Raw genomic sequence first — 23179 nt, 5'->3', positions numbered from 1 at the left:
TGGCAAGATACACTAAGAGAAGACTTAAGGGCTTTATTTCTAAAGCACCTATATTATGATGACATGCTTTTGGAGACAGGTAACTATTGTCTATATAGCTAAGTATGTAGTATGTCTCATGAGAAAAATGGCTAGGAATGTCTCTTTTCCCAGAAACCGTATTTCCCTCTTTTTATAATTAAGATGTATGCACAAGAAATGCTCATTTATTTGATTTTTAATATAAAATGTGCTTTCTTTAAAAGAGCAAGATCCAAAATTGTTTTGTGATTCAAAACTTAAAAATAAACAAATTAATCTTCCAAATCTTCCAAAGACATGTTTAATGTATTTACTATGTCCCTTATTTTGTCAGATTTTAAGAGTCTAAATAATTAAACCATATGTAAGCACTGGTGTACCTGGTTATATATACTGAGTAAACCATTTGGTCTATTTACACAGAGACATGGAGATGATATATATATATATGTATCCTCAGACACTATTATTAAATGCAATCCTATATTCTTGGATATAGAGGTTGATGGTACACCTTTCTACTTGTCATGGCACTAACAAAGCTAGGTTGAAAGTCAGCAACCACTTGTATTCATCGCTTTGCAGGCTAATAGTAAGTTCGGTTGCTGGTGGGAAAGGGGTCTCTTACCACACCCTTCTCAAAATAAAGGTTCTTTCGTGTTTAATGAAAGTACATGCACATTCTCTTATCGAGGTGGCCTTGAGCTGCAGATACAGTCGCACCGCTCATGGTGATCCAACTGGATGTCAACGAGAGCCATGTGCTTCGCTCTGCCCCTCCTCTTGAAATGGCCAGGTTCAAACTTTAACACCTAGGACAAGAAGCATTTCCTGTTAGAAAGTACCTGGGATTTAACTCAATTACATACCACTTATTCTCTTTATGACAACTGGTTCTTAAGCCTTTGAGGATCCGATGAAATCTACAGGCTCACTATTAGAATGCACACGTACAAATGTTGTTATAGACAATCACCGACTCCTTAAAGTAATGGAATCCACTGATCACAGAGCAATGCCTCCTGCATTACCTACCTGCCGGGTCATGAGGACTGCAGGGGTCTGAGCAGGTGTTTACTGATCACTTTCTGAGGGCCTGCTTTGTGCCAAGTGCTGTCCCAAATATTATTAATATCACAAAGAGTCTTCTGACTAAAGCATGTGTTATGGATAAATACAATACTGAGAATATCACTCTCTCTGTGGACAGGACAACGGATACAGTTATGACCTAACACGCTGGTATGGGCACTTCCCGGGAGAGTGGTTAAGAATCCGCCCGCCAGTGGTCTGGGCAGACCCCACGTTCCCCACCCGCACCTGGAGGCAGAGGCCACCACAGTGAGAAGCCCTTGCGTCACGGAAGAGCAGCCCCTGCTCACAGCTAGAGAAAGCCCATGTGCAGCAACAAAGACCTGGGGCGTCACCCCCCGCCCCACAAAAGTGCTGGCGTGGCTAAATGCATGGGTGAGGTTAAGACATTTTGCCTCCTTAGTGGTCATAAATAACTGAAAATGTGTGTATGTTCTTACACACAATGTGTTCTTACATATTCGGTCTTACATATCGAATTTACAATTCAAAAGAGATCATGTTTTCTAAAATGTTTGCATATTAATACCTTTGAAACAATCCGACATTTCTTGAATAAATCACATCCTTAAATTTTCACATTGATAGGTGTAAATGTGATTTAAAAAATTTTTAAGTTTAAATAGAAGCTAACACTTCTTCCCTAGTGTGGCCTTCACTGAAGTCAATATTTGCCATCATATACATAAATATACATACATAAACATCATATACATATACATTATACCATATATGTAAATATATATACAGTATTTATGTATATAGCTAATATATATACAGTCAATTTAATTGCTTCTTTATGTATATTCTTAGGCTCCTGTTAGCTTTCATTTTTGATTCTGTTCTATTTTCCCTTTTAGACTTTAAACTCTGCATGATACAGCCATACAACTATGAAGCATTTTGTAGTTTTAAAAAAATTTGCACATATGCACTGTTTTGTCTGCCCCAAGACAAACCTTGTCATACAGTAGAGAAGGCGTCTTTACTCACAGAAAAGGCTAGAAAACTGAGATTATAAGGGAGGCCAGGTGCCAGGGTCTTTTGTCAGCTCAGATCTGAACAACAGTGTGTTGCTCTCTGGACTCCCGGCACACTAGGACCCAAGGACCAGCGCCTCTCTAATGTGGCTGCAGTTTCCTTCTGTATCTCACAGGTATGTCAGGCACACGTGTGAACTGAAATGGGCCCTGATGCTTGGTATGAAGATTTTGCTCCGAGATGAAGATTAGATGCGAGGAAATCTTGTTTTCTAGGCTGTGTAAGTTTTCATGGCATGCCCCCAATTTTTCTACTGTGGATTATCTTCCTAGAAATGTCCTCATCCTCACATTACCGGTTTCAGGTTATAAGCAAATCAAAACCATCTACTAGGAAAACAGGCCTAGAGCCCTCAGTCCCCATGCATCCACTTTACTTTAGCGTTTGCCTTTTTAAAGCATCGAGGGGGTGATATTTATGTATTTGGCTGTATTGCACCTTAGTTGTGGTGTGCGAGATCTTCACTGGGTCCTGCAGGAGCTTTCACTGGGGTGCACGGCCTCCGGAGGGCACGGACTCAGCGGTGGTGGCATGCGGGCTTAATTGCTCCACAGCATGTGGGAACTTAGTTCTCTGACCAGGGACTGAACCTGTGTCCCCTGCATTGCAAGACATATTCTTAAGCACTGGACCACCAGGTAAGTCCCAACATTTAGCCTGTTTTTCCATAAGAGTTCTGTGGAGCAGGTCATTCGTTCAATGTTCAGTAAAGTAAGGAGCCTGGGCTCTGATAACACAGAGTGCAATACCTAGTCCCACTTAGAGAAGAGCTTCAAAAGGATATTTGTACTTTTGTGAGTACAAACTGGGGTTGGGGGATGGGGTGGGAAGGAATGGCCTAGAAGAGTTCATGAGGGAGGCACAAAAATACTGGCTTATGGTAAAGCTAGTCCCAGTGCCAGTTTTGATAACTAATTATATTATCCTTTTTACCTAAATTCCACTGCACTTACACTATGCATCACATAGTTTCATATGACATATGCTTTCTATTAACGAATGCTTTGAGGGCAAGGATAGCATAAATAATTACTAACATTATTGAGTATTTGTTAGATGCCACACACTGCTATGACTGGAAGTATTAAATGTTTTGAGTATCACTGTAACATTATGCTTTAGGTAATTTTCTAATACTGTTTCAGATAGGGAAGAGAGAGACTAAGTTTGCAGAGTTGGTGACTGGCGTCAGCAGTGTTTGTCTCCATGTGGCCCAGCGCATGCCCTTACTGGGAAGGTGGACTTTTGTCTGTTCTGGTCAGCAGCGTGTTGGGAACACAGTAGGTTTCCAGTGGGATGCACCCCGGTGGCCGTGGTGGGTGACGCTGCCAGTCACAGTATGGGAACCTATGTTCACAGCCTCTCTTTCCTGTCTCCCCCTACCTCACTTCTACCCCAACCTCCAACAAGGGGAGGGGCGCAAGACAAACCAAGCCAGAGGCCACAATGAAGTGGCCTATGCTTTGCATCACTTGCAAGTCTTTTACGATTTTGAAACAGAATTTCTGTACTGAGAGCAGAGTGACAATGATATTTTCCTTTCCCTGCTCCCATGTTCACTCCTGCTTCACCTCTAAAGAAAATAAAAACTGTTGCTTCTCCATGAAAAACTAAATAACCAAAGCATGGATGAAGTGTTTATTGCATTGTGGGATATTAAATACCCTGCTAGGATAGATAGGAAAGCCCTCCTGTGCCACACTTGGTCAGAGTGCCCTGGAAGAGCTTAAAGCTTGGGTTCCTGCAACTTAGCCAAGAATTTCTCTAATATTAGTCACTATTTTCCAACCCTAATAAACCAGATCTGGAGGTTGAACTATTCAGGGGAATAAAATGATTCCTAAGAAGCTGAGCAGATGATAAATATTCTCTTTTTTAAAAAGACCATTATCAAAGCCTAACAAGTTGCCATGACTGACATCTATAAAATCAGTGCTCCGTTGATTTGCTTCCGCATTTGATGAGAAATGAAAGTGTGTGCTTTGGAGTGAGAGCCGAGCCTGGCCAGTTTTTTCTAACTGGTCTCCTGATTGTTCGGGGATTTTCCCTGTGTTTTATATTAAGCCACGTTAGCCCAGTATATATGTGTTTTGCTGATAAGAGGAGAAAAATGAATTGGCAGACACTTTTCCAGACAAGACAGGAAAGCACTGTTTGAACAAAGTGGAAATTGGACTGCTTTACTGGCTGATCACAGGGCTGATGTTCAAAGCTCTCAGACCATGTAATAGTCTTAGGTTCAGGTACACGGCATTGAACGGAGGAAGAAAGCAAAGCTGATTTGAGAGAGCATGGAAAGTTAAAAGAAAAATGAAAAGCCTTTATCTGAAAAAGCAAACTGTCTCTGGGTTATCTGGTCACCTTTAAAGGGAAGGAACCATTGAATTAATTACAGTCGCTGTAGGACACTCACTAATAGGTACCTTCACAAAATGCTTTCCTATTTTCTGCTCTATGATTCACTGCTGCTAGCACACACACTGAAATAAAAATCCATGGAGGAGCAGCCAGCCATTTCTTATCACCTATGGGTGAAAATGGCGTTCTTGACCCTTCTCCACCATCTGGAAAACCACATGAAGCCAGGGAAAGTTGATTTTTATTAAATGGAGAATGACTGAAGCAGTTGGTGGCTTTCATACCACTAAACAAAATCAAAGATGCTCAGTTTGAAAATTACCATATCACAAAAGATATTTACTACAATTACTCTCTTTGTTGCCAATAAACCACTGAATGAATCATTGCCATAAAGTTATTACAGTAATAAAACAGTACTAGACAGAAAAGCTACCTGCTGAGTTGGGTTCTTGTTTATTGGAAATATTAAAGAAAGATCATTAAGACCTTGTAACAGTTTTCAAATTAATGGCTGATGGAGGAACACAAGTACATATTTTAGGACACGTGCACTGTATAAACCCAAATCATTAAGGGTTTACTTAATATTCACCCAACTTCTAAAGCAGGCAGCATTCAGTATACACACTTTCCTAAGGAAAAAAGCTTCATATTTTTCCTTACTTTATGATTTCTTTCATGCTTATAAACTTTATAAAAATGTGCATACAGTTAAGATTTTTAAAGTCTGGTAGTCAACCTTTCTGAAATCTAAAGTGACTACAAGCAAAAATATTTTGAGATGAGAAAACATATTATTTTCTACCTGGGTAACTGTCCAACTTGAAGGTAGTAGCTTCAAGGGAGATTGAAAGTTGTAAGGGAAGGAGTGATACCAAGTCCTGAGATACAGTCCTCAATAAGAAAGACACAAATAACAGAGTTCAGCACATTTCTCTGACAAGCTAGGTATGAAGGTGACTAAAGGCTGGGCTTATAGTGTGGGTCTATACAACCCTCATGAATTTTGAAAATGCAATTTTGACATCTGTGGACATTTACTTATAATCGAAATTTTCTTGTGAGCACTCTGGGGTGTATTCAGCCACAGTTCTACCTTTAGAGGACTTAAATAGGAATTCCAGTTGAGCTGTTTCAAATCCTGAAAGATGATGCTGTGAAAGTGCTGCACTCAATATGCCAGAAAATTTGGAAAACTCAGCAGTGGCCACAGGACTGGAAAAGGTCAGTTTTCATTCCAATCCCAAAGAAAGGCAATCCTGAAGAATGCTCAAACTGCCACACGATTGCACTCATCTCACACGCTAGTAAAGTAATGCTCAAAATTCTCCAACCCAGGCTTCAGCAATACGTGAACTGAGGACTTCCAGATGTTCAAGCTGGTTTTAGAAAAGGCAGAGGAACCAGAGATCAAACTGACAACATCCTCTGGATCATTGAAAAAGCAAGAGAGTTCCAGGAAAACATCTATTTCTGCTTTATTGACTATGCCAAAGCCTTTGACTGCGTGGATCACAATAAACTGTGGAAAATTCTGAAAGAGATGGGCATACCAGACCACCTGACCTGCCTCTTGAGAAACCTGTATGCAGGTCAGAAAGCAACAGTTAGAATTGGACATGGAACAACAGACTGGTTCCAAATAGGAAAAGGAGTACGTCAAGGCTGTATATTGTCACCCTGCTTATTTAACTTCTATGCAGAGTACATCATGAGAAACGCTGGGCTGGAAGAAGCATAAGCTAGAATCAAGATTGCTGGGAGAAATATCAATAACCTCAGATATGCAGATGACACCACCCTTATGGCAGAAAGTGAAGAGGAACTAAAAAGCCTCTTTTTTTTTTTTTAAATCTTTTTTTTTTTTTATTATTATTATTTTTTTCCAGTGGGTTTTGTCATACATTGATATGAATCAGCCATGGATTTACATGTATTCCCAATCCCGATCCCCCCTCCCACCTCCCTCTCCACCCGATTCCTCTGGGTCTTCCCAGTGCACCAGGCCCGAGCACTTGTCTCATGCATCCCACCTGGGCTGGTGATCTGTTTCACCATAGATAGTATACATGCTGTTCTTTTGAAATATCCCACCCTCACATTCTCCCACAAAGTTCAAAAGTCTGTTCTGTATTTCTGTGTCTCTTTTTCTGTTTTGCATATAGGGTTATCGTTATCACCTTTCTAAATTCCATATATATGTGTTAGTATGCTGTAATGTTCTTTATCTTTCTGGCTTACTTCACTCTGTATAATGGGCTCCAGCTTCATCCATCTCATTAGACTGATTCAAATGAATTCTTTTTAATGGCTGAGTAATATTCCATGGTGTATATGTACCACAGCTTCCTTATCCATTCATCTGCTGATGGGCATCTAGGTTGCTTCCATGTCCTGGCTATTATAAACAGTGCTGCGATGAACATTGGGGTGCACGTGTCTCTTTCAGATCTGGTTTCCTCAGTGTGTATGCCCAGAAGTGGGATTGCTGGGTCATATGGCAGTTCTATTTCCAGTTTTTTAAGAAATCTCCACACTGTTTTCCATAGTGGCTGTACTAGTTTGCATTCCCACCAACAGTGTAAGAGGGTTCCCTTTTCTCCACACCCTCTCCAGCATTTATTGCTTGTAGACTTTTGGATAGCAGCCATCCTGACTGGCGTGTAATGGTACCTCATTGTGGTTTTGATTTGCATTTCTCTGATAATGAGTGATGTTGAGCATCTTTTCATGTGTTTGTTAGCCATCTGTATGTCTTCTTTGGAGAAATGTCTGTTTAGTTCTTTGGCCCATTTTTTGATTGGGTCATTTATTTTTCTGGAATTGAGCTGCAGGAGTTGCTTGTATATTTTTGAGATTAATCCTTTGTCTGTTTCTTCATTTGCTATTATTTTCTCCCAATCTGAGGGCTGTCTTTTCACCTTACTTATAGTTTCCTTTGTAGTGCAAAAGCTTCTTGATGAAGGTTAAAAGAGGAGAGTGAAAAAGTTCGCTTAAAGCTTAACATTCAGAAAACTAAGATCATGGCATCTGGTCCCATCACTTCATGGCAATTAGATGGGGAAACAGTGGAAACAGTGTCAGACTTTATTTTTTGGGGCTCCAAAATCACTGCAGATGGTGATTGCAGCCATGAAATTAAAAGACGCTTACTGCTTGGAAGGAAAGTTATGACCAACCTAGACAGCATATTAAAAAGCAGAGACATTACTTTGCCAACGAAGGTCCGTCTAGTCAAGGTTATGGTTTTTCCTGTGGTCATGTATGGATGTGAGAGTTGGACTATAAAGAAAGCTGACCAGTGCCGAGAAAATTGATGCTTTTGAACTGTGGTGTTGGAGAAGACTCTTGAGAGTCCCTTGGACTGCAAGGAGGTCCAACCAGTCCATTCTAAAGGAGATCAGTCCTGGGTATTCATTGGAAGGACAGATGCTGAAGCTGAAACTCCAGTACTTTGGCCACCTCATGCGAAGAGTTGACTCATTGGAAAAGACCCTGATGCTGGGAGGGATTGGGGGCAGGAGGAGAAGGGGACGGCAGAGAATGAGATGGCTGGATGGCATCACGGACTCGATGGGCATGAGTTTGAGTAAACTCCGGGAGTTGGTGATGGACAGGGAGGCCTGGCGTGCTGCGATTCATGGGGTCGCAAACAGTCGGACACGACTGAGCGACTTAACTGAACTGAACTGAACTGAAATAGATAAATGATTTTAACAGTATTTTAGAGGATTAAGGACTACATGTTCAGTGTACCAATTACAGAAAACATGATGGAAGCTGAGCTGGGCACCAAGTTTCAGAGCACGGCATTAACAATGAGTATCATTCATGTCACAAATGGGTCTTTGTCTAGTTGGAGAGTATCATGCCTGAAGGCAGGTTTGCTAAACCTTGGCAAGAAGGCTTAACATGAATCCAGATCTACAAGGAAAAGGATGCATGCACTTTGCTGTACTTGGAGGGTCCCAGCACCAGTAAGTTATCAAGGCTTAGGGAGTCAGAACAGAGCAAGCCCGACCACACTCTCAGGATATTCCACCCACGTCTGTTGAGTGCTTTACAGCCTCCAGAGGCTTTCATTGTCCCAGGATTCCCCAGAGGTAAGCAGCACAGGTGTTACTAATGGTGGGTGGATAACTTTTTTATACATAGTCTATACACATTAAATGTTCCAGATCATATCTTTGTTCTTTTGTATTTTCTTAGCATTTCAACCACCAACTTGTTTATATTCCTAACACAATCTCGGCAAGATAAGATTTAGGGAGTGGTGAACAGATATCATATAATTTTAGATCTGTCTGGGAACTCAAAATTGTAGGTTATCATAGGGAGTAAACGAGGAAACCCGAGGCCTTGGGGAATTTTAGGTGCCTGGCCCGAGGTGGCCTCTCATGTGAATCCACATATTCTCTCTTCAGTTGTGTGATTTTCTCTGTCTCTGTTGTCTTGTCTCTTATAGGAACAGACAGGAAAGGCCTGCAAGAGAATCTTCTCAAGGTCTCACTCAAAGAGGGAGCAAGAAGTAGGGAGACTTAAGCTGCCATAAGCTCTAGAAATGCTGTTTCCAGGAAAAGAATAAAGATTTTTGTGACTTTTTTTTATAATCATAACCCTCAAATTCATTGCCTTTACCATAGAGTAGAAACTTTTGGAAAAATATTGTTTTCCTGTCTTCTTGGTCTCAATTTGTGATTTTAGCTAAATTTGTTTCAATGACAGATGCTTAAAACATGTAAAAATTAAAAGTACCGTTCTTTTATCTCAAGTCTAAATCTCAATATTTTATTATCGCCAATCAATCTTTTGTTTCATATGTAAATATCTGCTTATATCTTCTACCTCTTATGTTTAATGGGCAACAAATTTTTAATACAAAATTTTTATATATTTCATGTAAAGTTAACAAAGTCATTCACAGTAATTTTTTCATTATGCAAGAGACTGGAATGGTTTAGATGCTGTAAGTGCCAGAGAGAGTTGTGTCTTGGCTTATGCTGTTCACTATCAGAGCCCATGACCATGTGCAGCTATTTACATTCAAATTAGTTTAAATTAAATAAAATTTAAAAATTCAGTTTCTCATTCAAATTAGTTTAAATTAAATAAAATTTAAAAATTCAGTTTCTCATTTGCAGTACACACATTTCAAGTGCTCTGTAGCCACAAGTTGCTAGTGACTACCAGACTGGATAGTCCCGATATGGAACTCTCTCATCACTGCGGAAAGTTCTAACAGATAGGGCAGTTGTGCCAGCATTGGGACAAAATCATGAGAGGTAGGACAGTGAAAATTAACTTGTCTTTCTCTGTTGCCTCCTAAGCTTTTGACTGTTGACTGAATGGACATAGCCAGGAGACCAAATGCTTAAGAAAAAATAGAATAGTAAGTATTAATCTAAAAGGTCAATATATTTCTAGGGAACATCCCTTCATTATACACTAACAAGGGAAGATAAGACTAAAATAATAGCATCCTCTAATAGTCTACAGAGTAAGTATGTTTTCTGGAATTTTCTTTTTTTAAAAATCCCCACTGAAAGTATTTTTTATATTCTATATATTCCAAGAGAAGCAATGGTTGCTAGGAAAGAGGAAGAATACTTTAGCAGGATACCTACAAACTTTTCAGAAGAGGGAATTGTACAGATGGAGCATTTTATTGCACAGTGCAAAATGCTCAGATCTCTACAAGGAGAAGTCATGTGACCTGGGGAAAGAGCAAAGATCTTAACTTCCTTTCATTTATAATTTCTAATTATTGATAATTTGATAATTATACAGTTTAATTTCTTAGACTTTATTCCTTAAATGTTGAGCCTTGAAATATCTGTGGAGAATCATAGAGGCCTGCTTAGGTGGCAAGTTCTAGTCACCCCCTTAAGGGTGCTCATCTCATAAAAACTCATTTCCCATCTCATCAGTTCCAACCAGGAGGCAGGGAGACCAGTTTCTCATTTCTCTGTATTAAGACTACACGGCCAAAACTAAGAGAAGAGAGGACAAGGGTTCTTGCCTCACGAGACTGAGCCCGAGCAACCCCTATTTCTGGAAATGGAACAAGCCTCCTGGACAGCATGATGCCTGGGACATACTTCAAGGGCATTTTAGGAGGCTGGGGAAATCGTTCCAGCCGCATGTGTTCCAGGTGTGTAGTAACTGATGGAGTGATTGATGCGCTTTTGTCCTTTTGTCCAGAACTCAGCAGAGTGATTTTGCACAGAGCTCAGCAGACTCCGAGAAGTAAAAATATCATGACACGTTCCACAGAGATGCTTTAGATAGCATACATTTTAGACCCACTCATGTGACTGAACAAAGAGATCAAGGGCTTTGCCTCCTAGATATTAATTGTGAATAGAAACTTACAGGTAACAGCCTCTGTGCAGAGAGACAATAGACCTAAGAAAAGGACCCTTCAGATTCTTTCCGAGTTAACTGTCTGGGAGGTGAGGGCCCTTTTGGGTGTGTGTTTAACTGTGTTTCCACAATAAGCAATTAAAAAAAATTAAACTACAACTTCTCTCTGAGAGGAGAGTCAAGATGAAAATAAAGCATCAAAAGCCTGAACTTACATGTTTTCCTCACAGTAAAGACTAGGTAGAGATCTTGTCACTTCTTGGCTTATTTTAATGCAAACCAAATTATTGCATTCCGCATTTGTCCTCAGTGTATGACTCAACATTACAACATTCAGGTTCTTAGACACAAAGGACAAAGTCCAATCTAGAGTTCATCAGGTCATACAAAAATAAAACACAATGAACACAGACAACAGCATTCTCTGGATATGAGAACAGATTTTTTTTTTCCCCTTTGAAAAATGTGAGGTGAAGTAAGAAATTCTTGTTACTAAGAAAACATGCTCTGTGGAGGTCTCAAATCGTGTCTGCATCTATCTGAGGTAAGCAGGGTTATTGTGGCCTCCAAGCTCCTACTTTTCCCACGTTGAAAATACCACTTATGACGAATCCCTTTTCATTTAGCTCAGTAATTACCTCTTAACTGATTATTGTTTTATTGTTTTCAGGATAACAAAGTGGTTGTGTAAAGTGGGAGATTTTATTTAGGGGGCACCATCTATTCCTTTGTTTTGATGGATACTTATAAAAAGCAACTCAAACAATAATTCCTAACAATAGTGTTTGGTTCATATTTTATATTTTAAACATATTTCAATATGGTATTTTACCTCTTACAAAATGCACTTCATATGCACTGCTTTGATTCCCCAGAGCCACCCTGTATGGGGTTATCATATAATTTCTTAAATCCTATTTCACATACATGAAAACTGGCTCTCTAAACTTTAGTGACTTGCGTAATCAGGAAGTGATAGAGTTGCTGTCAGTGTCAAGAGCAGCTCTAACTCCGCTTAAGTCCACTGTTCCTTTAATCTTCAATAACGTGCTCTACATTTAAAATGAGAGCGTTCAGTGTTTCCGTTGGTAAGTATATATGTAGACTTTAGAAACAGTGGATCAGTTTAGGTCCCATTTCTCTGAGTTACTGACCAAGTCACACTGGTCAATCCGCTGTTCCTCTTAGGCTTCAGTTTATTCATCTATAACAAGGGAATACAAATAGCATCTCCTGACAACATGTGGAGAAACTGCCAAGTGAGCTAATGATCACTTATAATGATGTCTGGTACACTGTAAAGACTTATGTGTATTTCCTGTTATTATCATTAAAAGTTGCTGCTCTCCTTAAATTTTCATTCCTCTTACATCTTTATGTTTACTTTTGTTTACTTTTGCATAATTTCAGAGCTGATTCCCCAGAGCACGCAGTTATATTTAGGAAAAAATAGTACTTCTGGAAGAAAAATATTTCCATAATTAGAGATTGAAAAAGTCTCTGACAAAGTATCTTTTCTGACAATTTATACTTTGCTATTTTTACCCTGATTCATTTTTCAATGAGCTGATTGAATTTAAGATTAGCTCTTAGTATTCTCTTAAAGTAACCTGGATTTGTAGTCATATGCTGTGAATGAATCCTATTATATTTCTGTAAGTAAGCTCTCAAATTATTGCATCATGCATTTGATTGTGTATACTAACAAGACCATTGTCAAGCCACATATATATTATGCATAAGGGTTAGAAAAAGGAATCCCTACTTCAGGATGGACCCACACCCTCCCCAGGGACCTGCCTTTGCAAGTTAAGCTCAAGTACAATTCCGCAGTCATCTCACGGGAGGTGTCCCTGTGCAGTGAACAACCTGAATATCCAGTGTGATGGCCCAGTGTCCCAGCACCCGAGAGATTACAGGACTGTTGTAGCTGCTAAAGGGCCCAGCGCAGCACGGCAACAAGAAAATTCTGGAAACGGCATACCTCGTGATACTTTTTCACAGTTTTCCCTGAATTGCACGCACAGGACTTCCAGTTGACAGTTCCGCAGCCACAGTTTCCTCCGCAACGCTGCACAAGGAGGCAGCGTGGAAAGAAGACCACATTGGTAAGCTTCAGCTCTTCTCTCAAGTTGACGGAGTAATTCCTGGGAGTGCAACTGTAACGCTTGACATCGTCATTGAGCCTGTCCAGGTCAACTGTAAGAAACACACACAGGCGCTAGGTAATCAAGTGCACGACTGTGGCATAAACACTCAGCATGCATTTTGGGAGCAAGGTGGGGAGATTCTGTGAGGACAGCCGTAACCCAGGGATTGACCCTATTCACGGGATCTCAACTACTACCCCAAATACCAAAGGTGAGTGTCGCATGCTCAGTCATGTCCGACTCTTTGTGACCCTGTTGACTGTAGCCCACCAGGTTCCTCTGTCCATGGGATTTTCCAGGCAAGAATACTGGAGTGGGTTGCCATTTCCTTCTCCAATACCATAGGCGGAAAATCTAATTTCTCTTTTGATCCTATCTTCACCTTCAAAAAAAAAAAATCAACAACAGCAAAGAGAAAACAAAATGACCTTCAAAAACTTAGCTAAATCTTGGCTCAATTTTTCTTGCACCTTTCTAATGCAAAAAAAAAAAAAAAGGAGTTCCAATGAAAGAAAAGAAAACATTCAGCAATTTAAAATAATTGTCTTTACCTTAAAAAATATATGTGTGTGTGTGTGTGTGTATGTGCAAATGTATATATATATACCTTCTTGACTTTAAACAACTCCTGACTCTAAGCCATTACTTAATATAGTTTGAATTATATCAGGGACACATTAGGGAGAATTATTTTAATTTATTGATCCGACAGTGAAATTCTACAAGTAAATGTGATGAATAAAAAGTTTTAGCTTCATTGTAACTCCAAGGTTAAGCAAAATGTCAAAGGACGAGGAATTTGGAGGTTGGGGATATGATGCATATTTGTGCATTGCATCCTAGATGGCAGTATAGGGTAGTGGTTAAGTGCTTGGGCTCTGCCGTTAATCCACAGCAGCATTAACTCATGGCTATATCTCCTTTCAGTTGGTAAGTTACCTGACTCCTCTATACTTCTGTTTCTTGCATCTACAAAATGCAAATTGTGTAACTTTACTTATTTTAGCAATATTTGAAGTATTGAAAGCAGAGTGCCTGGTATTCAATCTGGTTTTTATCATTCATCTTGATTCAGTTTCTCCAGGTTTTCCCTTTAAAGTCAAATGGTCAATAATTTAAAAAAATTTTTGTTTTCAGATCTGCCTCTTCTATTTCTTTTGGTCATTATTCTATGTAAATAATTATCTGGGGGGTTGGCTATCAGGACTTCTTTGAATTAAGAGTATTACACTAAATTTTCAGATTTTAGTCATTAATATTTTACTTGAGTTACATTTGTATTATTGTACTATATAAATTATATTTTAACTTGTGGTCTCGAAATCCATCTAATCATCCATCTATTTGGGATTCAAATCCTCTGGCGGGTGAGCACGTACATGAATATCTCCTCACAAGAATGCAGTTAGGGGAAAGTCCTTTGTCCATTTCCGGGTCCCATACCATTTCTGAATGCACTTCCCTTGTCACCAGTGAGGCTACTGCAGGAGGAATCCCACAAACGTCAGGCAATTGTCATCAGACTTACTCTGATTTTAACCCCATTAAATGTCTTAGTCCTAAACCAAAACTGCGTGAGGAGTAGTAAGGAGTGCTCTTTTGGGGTAGAGGGCAAAGGCTAAGGATGCTGTCAGTAGAATGCATCTGAATGAGACAGAAATGAAAGAAGGCACAAATGGATGAAGATTCCGCTTAACCCCATGAAGTCAGCTAAAATGCTGGCCATGTGGCCGATGACCCCCTTGAATAAGGAATTCAACGGCAAGTGGACTCATGCTCTGCCCTGTGTGCCTTTGATTCTCAAGGGCAGGGATTTTACCCCAACTCTCACATGCTGAGCCCAGGACACTGTGGGAGCTGCAGAAATGCTAAATAATTACCATGCATAATTGATGGCTGTTTCTTTCTTCCTTTGCAAAGACATATCATAAGTTTAGCTATAATCAATCTAGTTTGAAATTAAATGAACTCTGTCTTGGGAAAGGAACCATTTCATTGCTGCTAAAACCCTGAAAATAACTGCAAGCAAAGCAGAGAGGATTACATAAATGGATTAAGAAGTGCTGCAATCATCCATTACAAGTGTCACCTTGAGATAAATTCTGATGCTGGCTGTGCATTACTGGGCCGCAGACAGGGCTAACGCAGACGGCCAAAGCTGCGGATTGTGATGCTGGGGGTATATTTTGTCCACCATCTAGGAGTGAGAGGTACTATTTGCAGGAAGAGGTTGTAACGTGTGAGGTTTCCCAGGTGGCTCAGTGGTAAAGAATCTGTCTGACAAAGCAAGGAGACATCAGGGGACTCAGGTTCAACCCCTGGGTTGGGAAGATAAGCTGGAGGAGGCACAGGAAACCCACTCCAGTATTCTTGCCTGGAGAATCCCATGGATAGAGGAGCCTGGCGGGCTACAATCCACAGGGTTGCAAAGAGTTGGATATGACTGAGCCACTGAGCACGTGGTGAAGTGTGGAAGGCCAAGAGGGATGGGAAGGAAGTGACAGACTGGGTGTAGGTGGGTCCAGCCAGTCCTCTGCTGGGCACCTGACTCACAGGCCTACTTATTGAGGCTCCCCACCCTTTTGAGATGTGTGTTACCTACTCAAAGTGATTACTAAGTAGGAGAACTGGGCTTGAAGTCATTCTCCCTCTTGCTGCCCGGTCTCTGCCACATCAGGCAGAATGGGGGGCTGGCAGGCAACCTGGGGTTGAAGGGAGAAGACCGATCTCCCTGGCATGATATTAAGCTCTCCTGTATGGCGGTGTTCTAGGACTGGGGTGGTGAATGGCTACACCCTTATGTCCGGAATATGTCCAAGCCAAATTATATAGCGTGATTTCCAGTGGGAACTCAGCTGATCGCCTAGAGAGCCCTCCACAAATCAGGGTAGGCATGCAAGCCTTACTTGTCTTGTAACAAAACTCTTCACATTGTATAACTGTTTTACTGACTCACACTGGTTATTTCCGTTTCCTACCGGCCATGAAGAGATTTACGATGCTGTCAGTTATTTATGCACCAATTCCCTGACGTGACTAAGAATTGTGGCCCTGTGTGGTTTCTGTAGAATCCAGCTGCCCTGCTTATCGGGGGGATTGAAACCATGAAGGCACTCAATTTAGAACTAGAACTAAAAACATTCCTCAGAGTGGATGCAAATAACTTTAAAGCGCCATTGCAGACTTCCTGCAGGGGATATTGAATTTCAAGTCAAAGAAGACTGATTAGGCAGTGCAGCAGACCAGGGAGCCAGACAGGGGACTGGGTGGTAATTAAGGCTTCTGGAGCTCTGGTCTGAGGGGGGCTCTGGTGTGAGCTTCTGTGGGGGGTGGGGTGCAGGCCACGTGGTACAAATCCGGGGAGAAGAGCCACCCTTCCCATTCCTGATTCAGTCTCCAGAGTGGAATATTACTGAAAGCGAGGATGTACCAAATTTAATTCAAAGGCCCATTAATTTCATCTAATTACCCTTATTTCACTCAGCTGTACATAATGTCATCATCCCTCTTTCACTGTCCTTTTGAATTTGAGTCCTGCCTTCTCATGGATCTTTGACGTCATTTCCATTTTTGTGTTCTGCACTGACAATCTGTTGGAAAGGCTGACAGTGTGGTCAAAGCCTTCCTCTGGACACAGGAATCTAACGTGGGCCATTGCACCCAGCCGTGGGAAGCACCATTTTCCTCAGGGCTGGCCTCAAAGTGCAGCCTAGTCACAGAGGCTCCTGGGCTGTGGGGTGAGCTCTGCGGTCTGAGCACTGGGGCGGGGATATGTAAAGCGACGGGACGTTGTTGAATGCACACCCTCATAAGTTTCTAGTCTATGAAGGCTCAGATTTGGGAGGAAGGAGAGTCAGCCTGGTCTTTCTGATATTGGCCATCCCAAGTATCAGGTAATATAGCAGTTCTTCATGAATATGATTGTGTGAAATCCCCATCAATGCTATGAATTACATACTATTAGCCTTATATTTACACTCAAGACAATTGAGCCTCTGAGAGGGAAGGGAAAATACTTGTCCACAGCCACACATCCAGTCAGGAGAAGAGCCGATCTGAATCTAGCCTTTTCATCACTCTTGTACTTGGAAGCTCCAGTCTGAAGATTTGAAGAAGGGTGCAGTGAGCAGATTCTATGAGCCCTGTCGGAGCTTTCCAACTAGAGGTCTACTTCCTGTCAAATGACCTGGCTTCCTAGGTGCGTTGTCAGGCGCTGACCTGTCACTTTTAAGATGTTGTCAATTACATATATCCAACCATGTACTCCTGTGCACAAATATCCATCTATCAGATTCTACCCAGAAAGTACACGGACCATAGTCTTGCTAAAGAAGCAGGCAACTGCACTGAACCTAGTGTTTTCCTTTGGTATTGAAAAATGCCACCTGATGTGAACAGGTGACTCACTGGAAAAGACCCTGATGGTGGGAGAGATTGAGGGCAGGAGGAGAAGGGTATGACAGAGGATGAGATGGCTGGATGGCTGCACCGACTCGATGGTCATGAGTTTGAGCAAGCTCTGGGAGTTGGTGATGGACAGGGAGGCCTGGTGTGCCGCAGCCCTTGGGGTCACAAGGAGTCGGACACGACCGAGCGACTGAACTTCCTTGAGTTAGTCTCTTCTGGGTACCAAGTTTATTATGCTGTTCCCTCATCAATCTTTATCCTGTCGTGTGTGTCACCAGTCTTGGATATTCTTGCTATTCTCCGATTAAACTTCTACATATTCTTGGAGTTAGCCAGTAATCATTTTGTATGCATACATGCTAAGTCACTTCAGTTGTGACCAACTCTTTGCAACCCTATTGACTGTAGCCTGCCAGGCACCTCTGTCCATGGGATTCTCCAGGCAAGAATATTGGAGTGGGTTGCCATGCTCTTCTCCAAATAATCATTTTACTATAATCCAGTTATAGCCTTTACAGTGCTAACATCCTCTAAGGGTTCTCCTAGCAGGCAGCCTCTGTTCCTGCAGATTTAGCACATGGTCCCAGTGCCAGAAGAGCAAGTGTCTGAAGGAGGGCCATACTTTGCTAGCATCAAGCTTTTGTCAATCTAGTTTACCTTTTCGGGCATCTCAGGCCACTGTGTCACTTTAATCTTCTAAGTCAAGAGGCATATTCACCCTACATCTCCTCTAACCCCTTCACTAAATACTCACCTCACATTCTCTGCCTCCTATTGTAGCACTTACTTTGTAGAACTTGCTTTATCCTTTTCTTTTTTAAGTTAATTTATTTTAATTGGAGACTAATTACTTTACAATATTGTGATGGGTTTTGCCACACATCGAAATGAATCAGCCACAGGTGCACATGTGTCCCCCATCCTGAACCCCCTCCCATCTTCTTCCCCATCCCATCCCTCTCAGAGGACTGGTTTGAGTGCCCTGCTTCATGCATCAAACTTGCACTGGTCATCTATTTTACATATGGTAACACATGTTTCAGTGCTATTCTCTCAAATCATCCCACCCTCGCCATCTCCCACAGAGTCCAAAAGTCTGTTTTTTACATCTGTTTCTCTTTTACTACCTTGCATATAGGATCATTTTTACTGTCTTTCTAAATTTCATATATATGCATTAATATACAGTATTTGTGTTTTTCTTTCTGACTTACTTCACTCTGTATAATAGGCTCCAGTTTCATCTGCCTCATTAGAACTGACTCAAATGTGTTCCTTTTTATAGCTGAGTAATATTCTATTGTATATATGTACCACAACTTCCTTATATGTTCACTGCAGCACTGTTTACAATAGCTAGGACATGGAAGCAATCTAGATGTCCAGTGGTAGATGAATGGATATCCTTTTCTTTATTTAGGTATTTCTCATCCACTAAACCATAAGGTTCTTGGAATCAGAGTTAATCATCTTTTAATCCCCCCTCTCATAGTGCTTTGCCATTAGTGGAAGAAGTATATGTAGGTCAATTAAGTACACCGCTCCTAAAACCATTTAGTTTCAACAATTAGAAGCTGCATAAGTGCTGAAAAAATACATTTTTTGGTAGTCTTAGAATATGTGCCATTTCAGGACATTTGAAATAATTAATTAAATCCAATAAAAAACAACAGGAATCACTATGGCTTCCCTAGGCAAACATTTCTGATTTTCTTTAAACATCTTTTGTGGGATACCGATCAACTTAAAGCCAAAATTAGAAAATGCTTAGGCCATTTATAGACCTACTAATCAATCCAAGTTTTCTTTGTAAGGCATAGGTACTCCATAATGACTAAATGAATCAAACTACTAATTGTTGTTGGGTTAGAATTAAACAGCTAGGATTCTAGAACCAGCTCAATGACAGATGAACTGTGATGCATGAAGATTGGCACCAAGACCCACAGGCTCTAGAAGCTTTTCCACATAGCTCTTCCACATCTTTTACATGGGGTGAAGGATGGTGTCCAGGAGGCTGGCTCTCTGATATACATCTCAAGGTGCTCAGGAATATGTCTTCTGCCAAATGGGTGATAGTCCCACAGCCTGCTACATAAAGTGCTATAAACTTGACTTTGATATTACAAGACCAGATTTATGGTGCTTTAGGTAGTGGGGGAGGTAAGGGAAGTATATGAATAATTGTAGTATCTTTATACCAAGAAACGAGGGGCTCTCAGCCTTATTTAAGGTTTATAAATTTCCTAGGAGGCAGTCTATTCATCTTTATGAGCATTACAACCTCACTGTGATTTTCAGATTCCAGCTTCTGTAAATTAGCACTTAATTGTGACAACTGTTTCCACATTTCAACCCAGTTTTCAAGTGCAAATGAGTCTGGAAAGAACAATTATTTTATAACTTTTAATGAGGGAATACCAGGGTATTTTAAACTCAAAATCATGAATCTCATGACTCCATTTGCTGGTTTCATTTCTCAAGAATGGAAACATTCACCACTTGTGTTTGTAGAAATTAACCTAAATCATAGTAAAAGATTCCCAGTCAAACAATTCCTAATTGTCAGGGTTCAAAAAACTGTTAAGTGGTGAATGAATGGAAATTTATTGAGCAGCTACTATGTGCTGGGGTACTATGTGAGATGCTTTCACAAACTCAAGTCTCATGGAATTCTCATAACAAACCTTCATCTTAGAGACTACTTTTTTCATCTGATGGATGTGGAAACTGAGATGCAGAGGAGCTGAGTGACTTGCTGAGCTGAGATGCAGAGGAGCTGAGTCACTGGACATAGTAGACATTTGACAAATATATGCTGGAAAATGAATGGGCGAATACATGGATATCTACAAGGTATTGGATTAGGCATGAAAGCAGCTGACACTGTCATAAGGCAATTCTCTGAACTCTAGTGGGGGGTGTATAAAATATATCTATAAAATGAAAAATAAGAACAAGGTTAGGAGATGAATAAGAATCAAGGAGACCTTTAAATGTATGTCTTTCTCTCATTTACTAGACTATGAGTCTCCGAGTTTTAAGCACCACTGGGTCCCTCACAGCATTGACCTTGCAGTCAACATGCTCAGGTTCATAAACATTTCTGCATTTGTTTCTTTTATTAGATAAAATGGGAATAACAGTACTCTCCTGCCAAGAACATTAAGCTTGAACAAGTTAAAAGTGTCTGAAGTGAGGTCCAAACCCTCAGCTCCCAGTAGGTATGCCTCACATTAATGTTGAAATGAGTAAAAGAGATCAATGAATGGATAAGGAAGCTGTGGTACATATACAGCATGGAATATTACTCAGCCATTAAAAAGAATTCATTTGAATCAGTTCTAATGAGATGGATGAAACTGGAGCCCATTATACAGAGTGAAGTAAGCCAGAAAGATAAAGAACATTACAGCACACTAACACATATATATGGAATTTAGAAAGATGGTAACGATAACCCTATATGCAAAACAGAAAAAGAGACACAGAAGTACAGAACAGACTTTTGAACTCTGCAGGAGAAGGTGAGGGTGGGATGTTTTGAAAGAACAGCATGTATATTATCTATGGTGAAACAGATCACCAGCCCAGGTGGGATGCATGAGACAAGTGCTCGGGCCTGGTGCACTGGGAAGACCCAGAGCAATCGGGTGGAGAGGGAGGTGGGAGGGGGGATCAGGATGGGGACTACGTGTAACTCTATGGCTGATTCCTATCAATGTATGACAAAACCCACTGAAATATTGTGAAGTAATTAACCTCCAACTAATAAAAAAAAAAAAAAAAAAAAAGAAAAAAAAAAGGTGGAAAAAAAAACTGTTAAAAAACCCTATTCTGTCTGAAAAAAAAAAATGAAATAAGGTTAAGAAAAGAATCACCTAAAACCAGAAGTAGTCAAGATTCTGCAATTGGTGATCGCTAAGGAAAGGGAGATCATGCTCACTTTGATCACAGTGTCAGAAAGCAATGATGTGTGTTTAGTTTAATTCAATGAGACACAGCACTGAAGCACAGTCCTTTGCAAATAAAGACACTTGGAGAGCCAGATCTCCCAGCACCAGCAGCTTCTGCATGTGTGAGTTCTAGGAAGGGTGTGCTGTCTCCTTAAGCCCATCAGAGCACTGAGCCCAAGGATACTGCAGGGGTTCCTCAATGCCGCACAGGTAAAAACTGGTATAGGAACGACAAGGCAAACCCACTCACAGTAACGAGAGTGACCATTGTGGAAAAGGCACGTTTGTCCACCAAGATATTAAAAGTCACCTCTGGTTTTCTACTGTGAAATGGATTTTCCAATCAATTTGCACCTGAGTCATATGCCTAGATGTGAGGAATGTTTGATAATGAAAGTGGGCTTAGGATATCCACAAAGATAGACAACCATTATCAGAGAAAAGCAGAGGTTGCGCTGGCACTAAGAGAATAAACGAGCAAAAAAAGTCCTTGATCCTGTGCTGAGATTTTCTTCAAACTTTTATGTGTGTGCCCTCGTAGATGCATGCAGCACTATATAAGACAATGTGGTTTTTATTAATGCTTGCAGGCAAACTGAGTGAGTAGGGCACCTAGATACTTACAAATCATATGGGTTACAAACAGTGGCTAAGGCCTAAAAACTAAGCTTTAAAAAGGGAACGTCTTTTTCTGTTTTGCATATAGAGTTATCGTTACCATCTTTTTAAATTGCATATATATGCGTTAGTATACTGTATTGGTCTTTATCTTTCTGGCTTACTTCACTCTGTATAATGGGCTCCAGTTTCATCCATCTCATTAGAACTGATTCAAATGAATTCTTTTTAATGGCTGAGTAATATTCCATAGTGTATTTAGACTCTGTGGGAGAAGGCGAGGGTGGGATGTTCTGAGAGAACAGCATTGAAACAAGTATACTATCAAGGGTGAAACAGACCACCAGCCCAGGTTGGATGCACGAGACAAGTGCTCAGGGCTGGTGCACTGGGAAGACCCAGAGGGATGAGGTGGGGCGGGAGGTGGGAGGGGGGATCGGGATGGGGAACACATGAAAATCCATGGCTGATTCATGTCAATGTATGGCAAAAACCACTACAATATGGTAAAGTAATTAGCCTCCAAATAATAAAAATAAATGGGAAAAAAAAGGAAATGTCTTAAAAGCAAAATGGTGCCAGAAATTTCTCAGTAAATAGTGTCATAGAAAAGTTGAGTACTTTGAATTTATTTTGTAAAATTTTTATGATTGTACTGATTATACAGATACTTAAATATGACAATTTTTGGATAGTCCCATAGAAGGCTCTCCAGACTTTTAAAGCCATACAGGGAAGAGAACAGGGTCCACAGAAATGCCTTGGTTCTTCTATGCAGAGTTTTGTATTCAAATAATAACAGTAGCCAGCATTTATTGAGGGCCTACTAGGAGCTGGATGCTCTGCTATTATTAAGCTCAATACAACTTTGCAAAGGGGTTGGAATTAGCTATTTTCCTAAATGCCGAGGTCTGCATATAACTTCTCCAAGGCCACTATCAGGAACTGATTTAGGATTTTATTGTAAATTTACTTGACTCCAAAGTCTGTGCTCTTCCCACTCCCACAGTCTTTCTTTTTGCTCTATTTCTATCAAATTTATGGTAAACAATTTTAATATTGATAAAACACAAAAAAGCTTTTACTTGGTACATACCACATTGTTCTGGAAATCCAAAGAAGTTAGCCCTTACTGAACATAAGAAATTAGAAAAATCCATTTGACTTAAT

The 23179-nt window shown here is 40.5% G+C and overlaps 1 protein-coding gene across 3 annotated transcripts in view; it reads right to left on the bottom strand.

The window, feature by feature from the left end:
* Window positions 1–201: 201 nt before the first annotated feature.
* PDGFD (platelet derived growth factor D) overlaps window positions 202–23179 on the bottom strand; it is a 266713-nt gene continuing 243735 nt past the window's right edge. For all 3 annotated transcript variants that reach the window (XM_043481507.1, XM_043481506.1, XM_043481504.1), the window contains 2 exons: window positions 12863–13077; window positions 202–833 (listed from right to left, as the gene is read on the bottom strand). In XM_043481507.1, coding sequence (XP_043337442.1) covers window positions 708–833; window positions 12863–13077 — 341 coding nt within the window. In that variant the 3' untranslated portion in view covers window positions 202–707. The remainder of the gene's footprint in view (window positions 834–12862; window positions 13078–23179) is intronic.

The sequence above is a fragment of the Cervus canadensis genome, chromosome 11 (assembly GCF_019320065.1).
Source record: "Cervus canadensis isolate Bull #8, Minnesota chromosome 11, ASM1932006v1, whole genome shotgun sequence".
NCBI lineage: Eukaryota > Metazoa > Chordata > Mammalia > Artiodactyla > Cervidae > Cervus > Cervus canadensis.
Note: the sequence above shows the minus strand (reverse complement) of the source record. Positions and strands in the feature narration are given on the sequence as shown.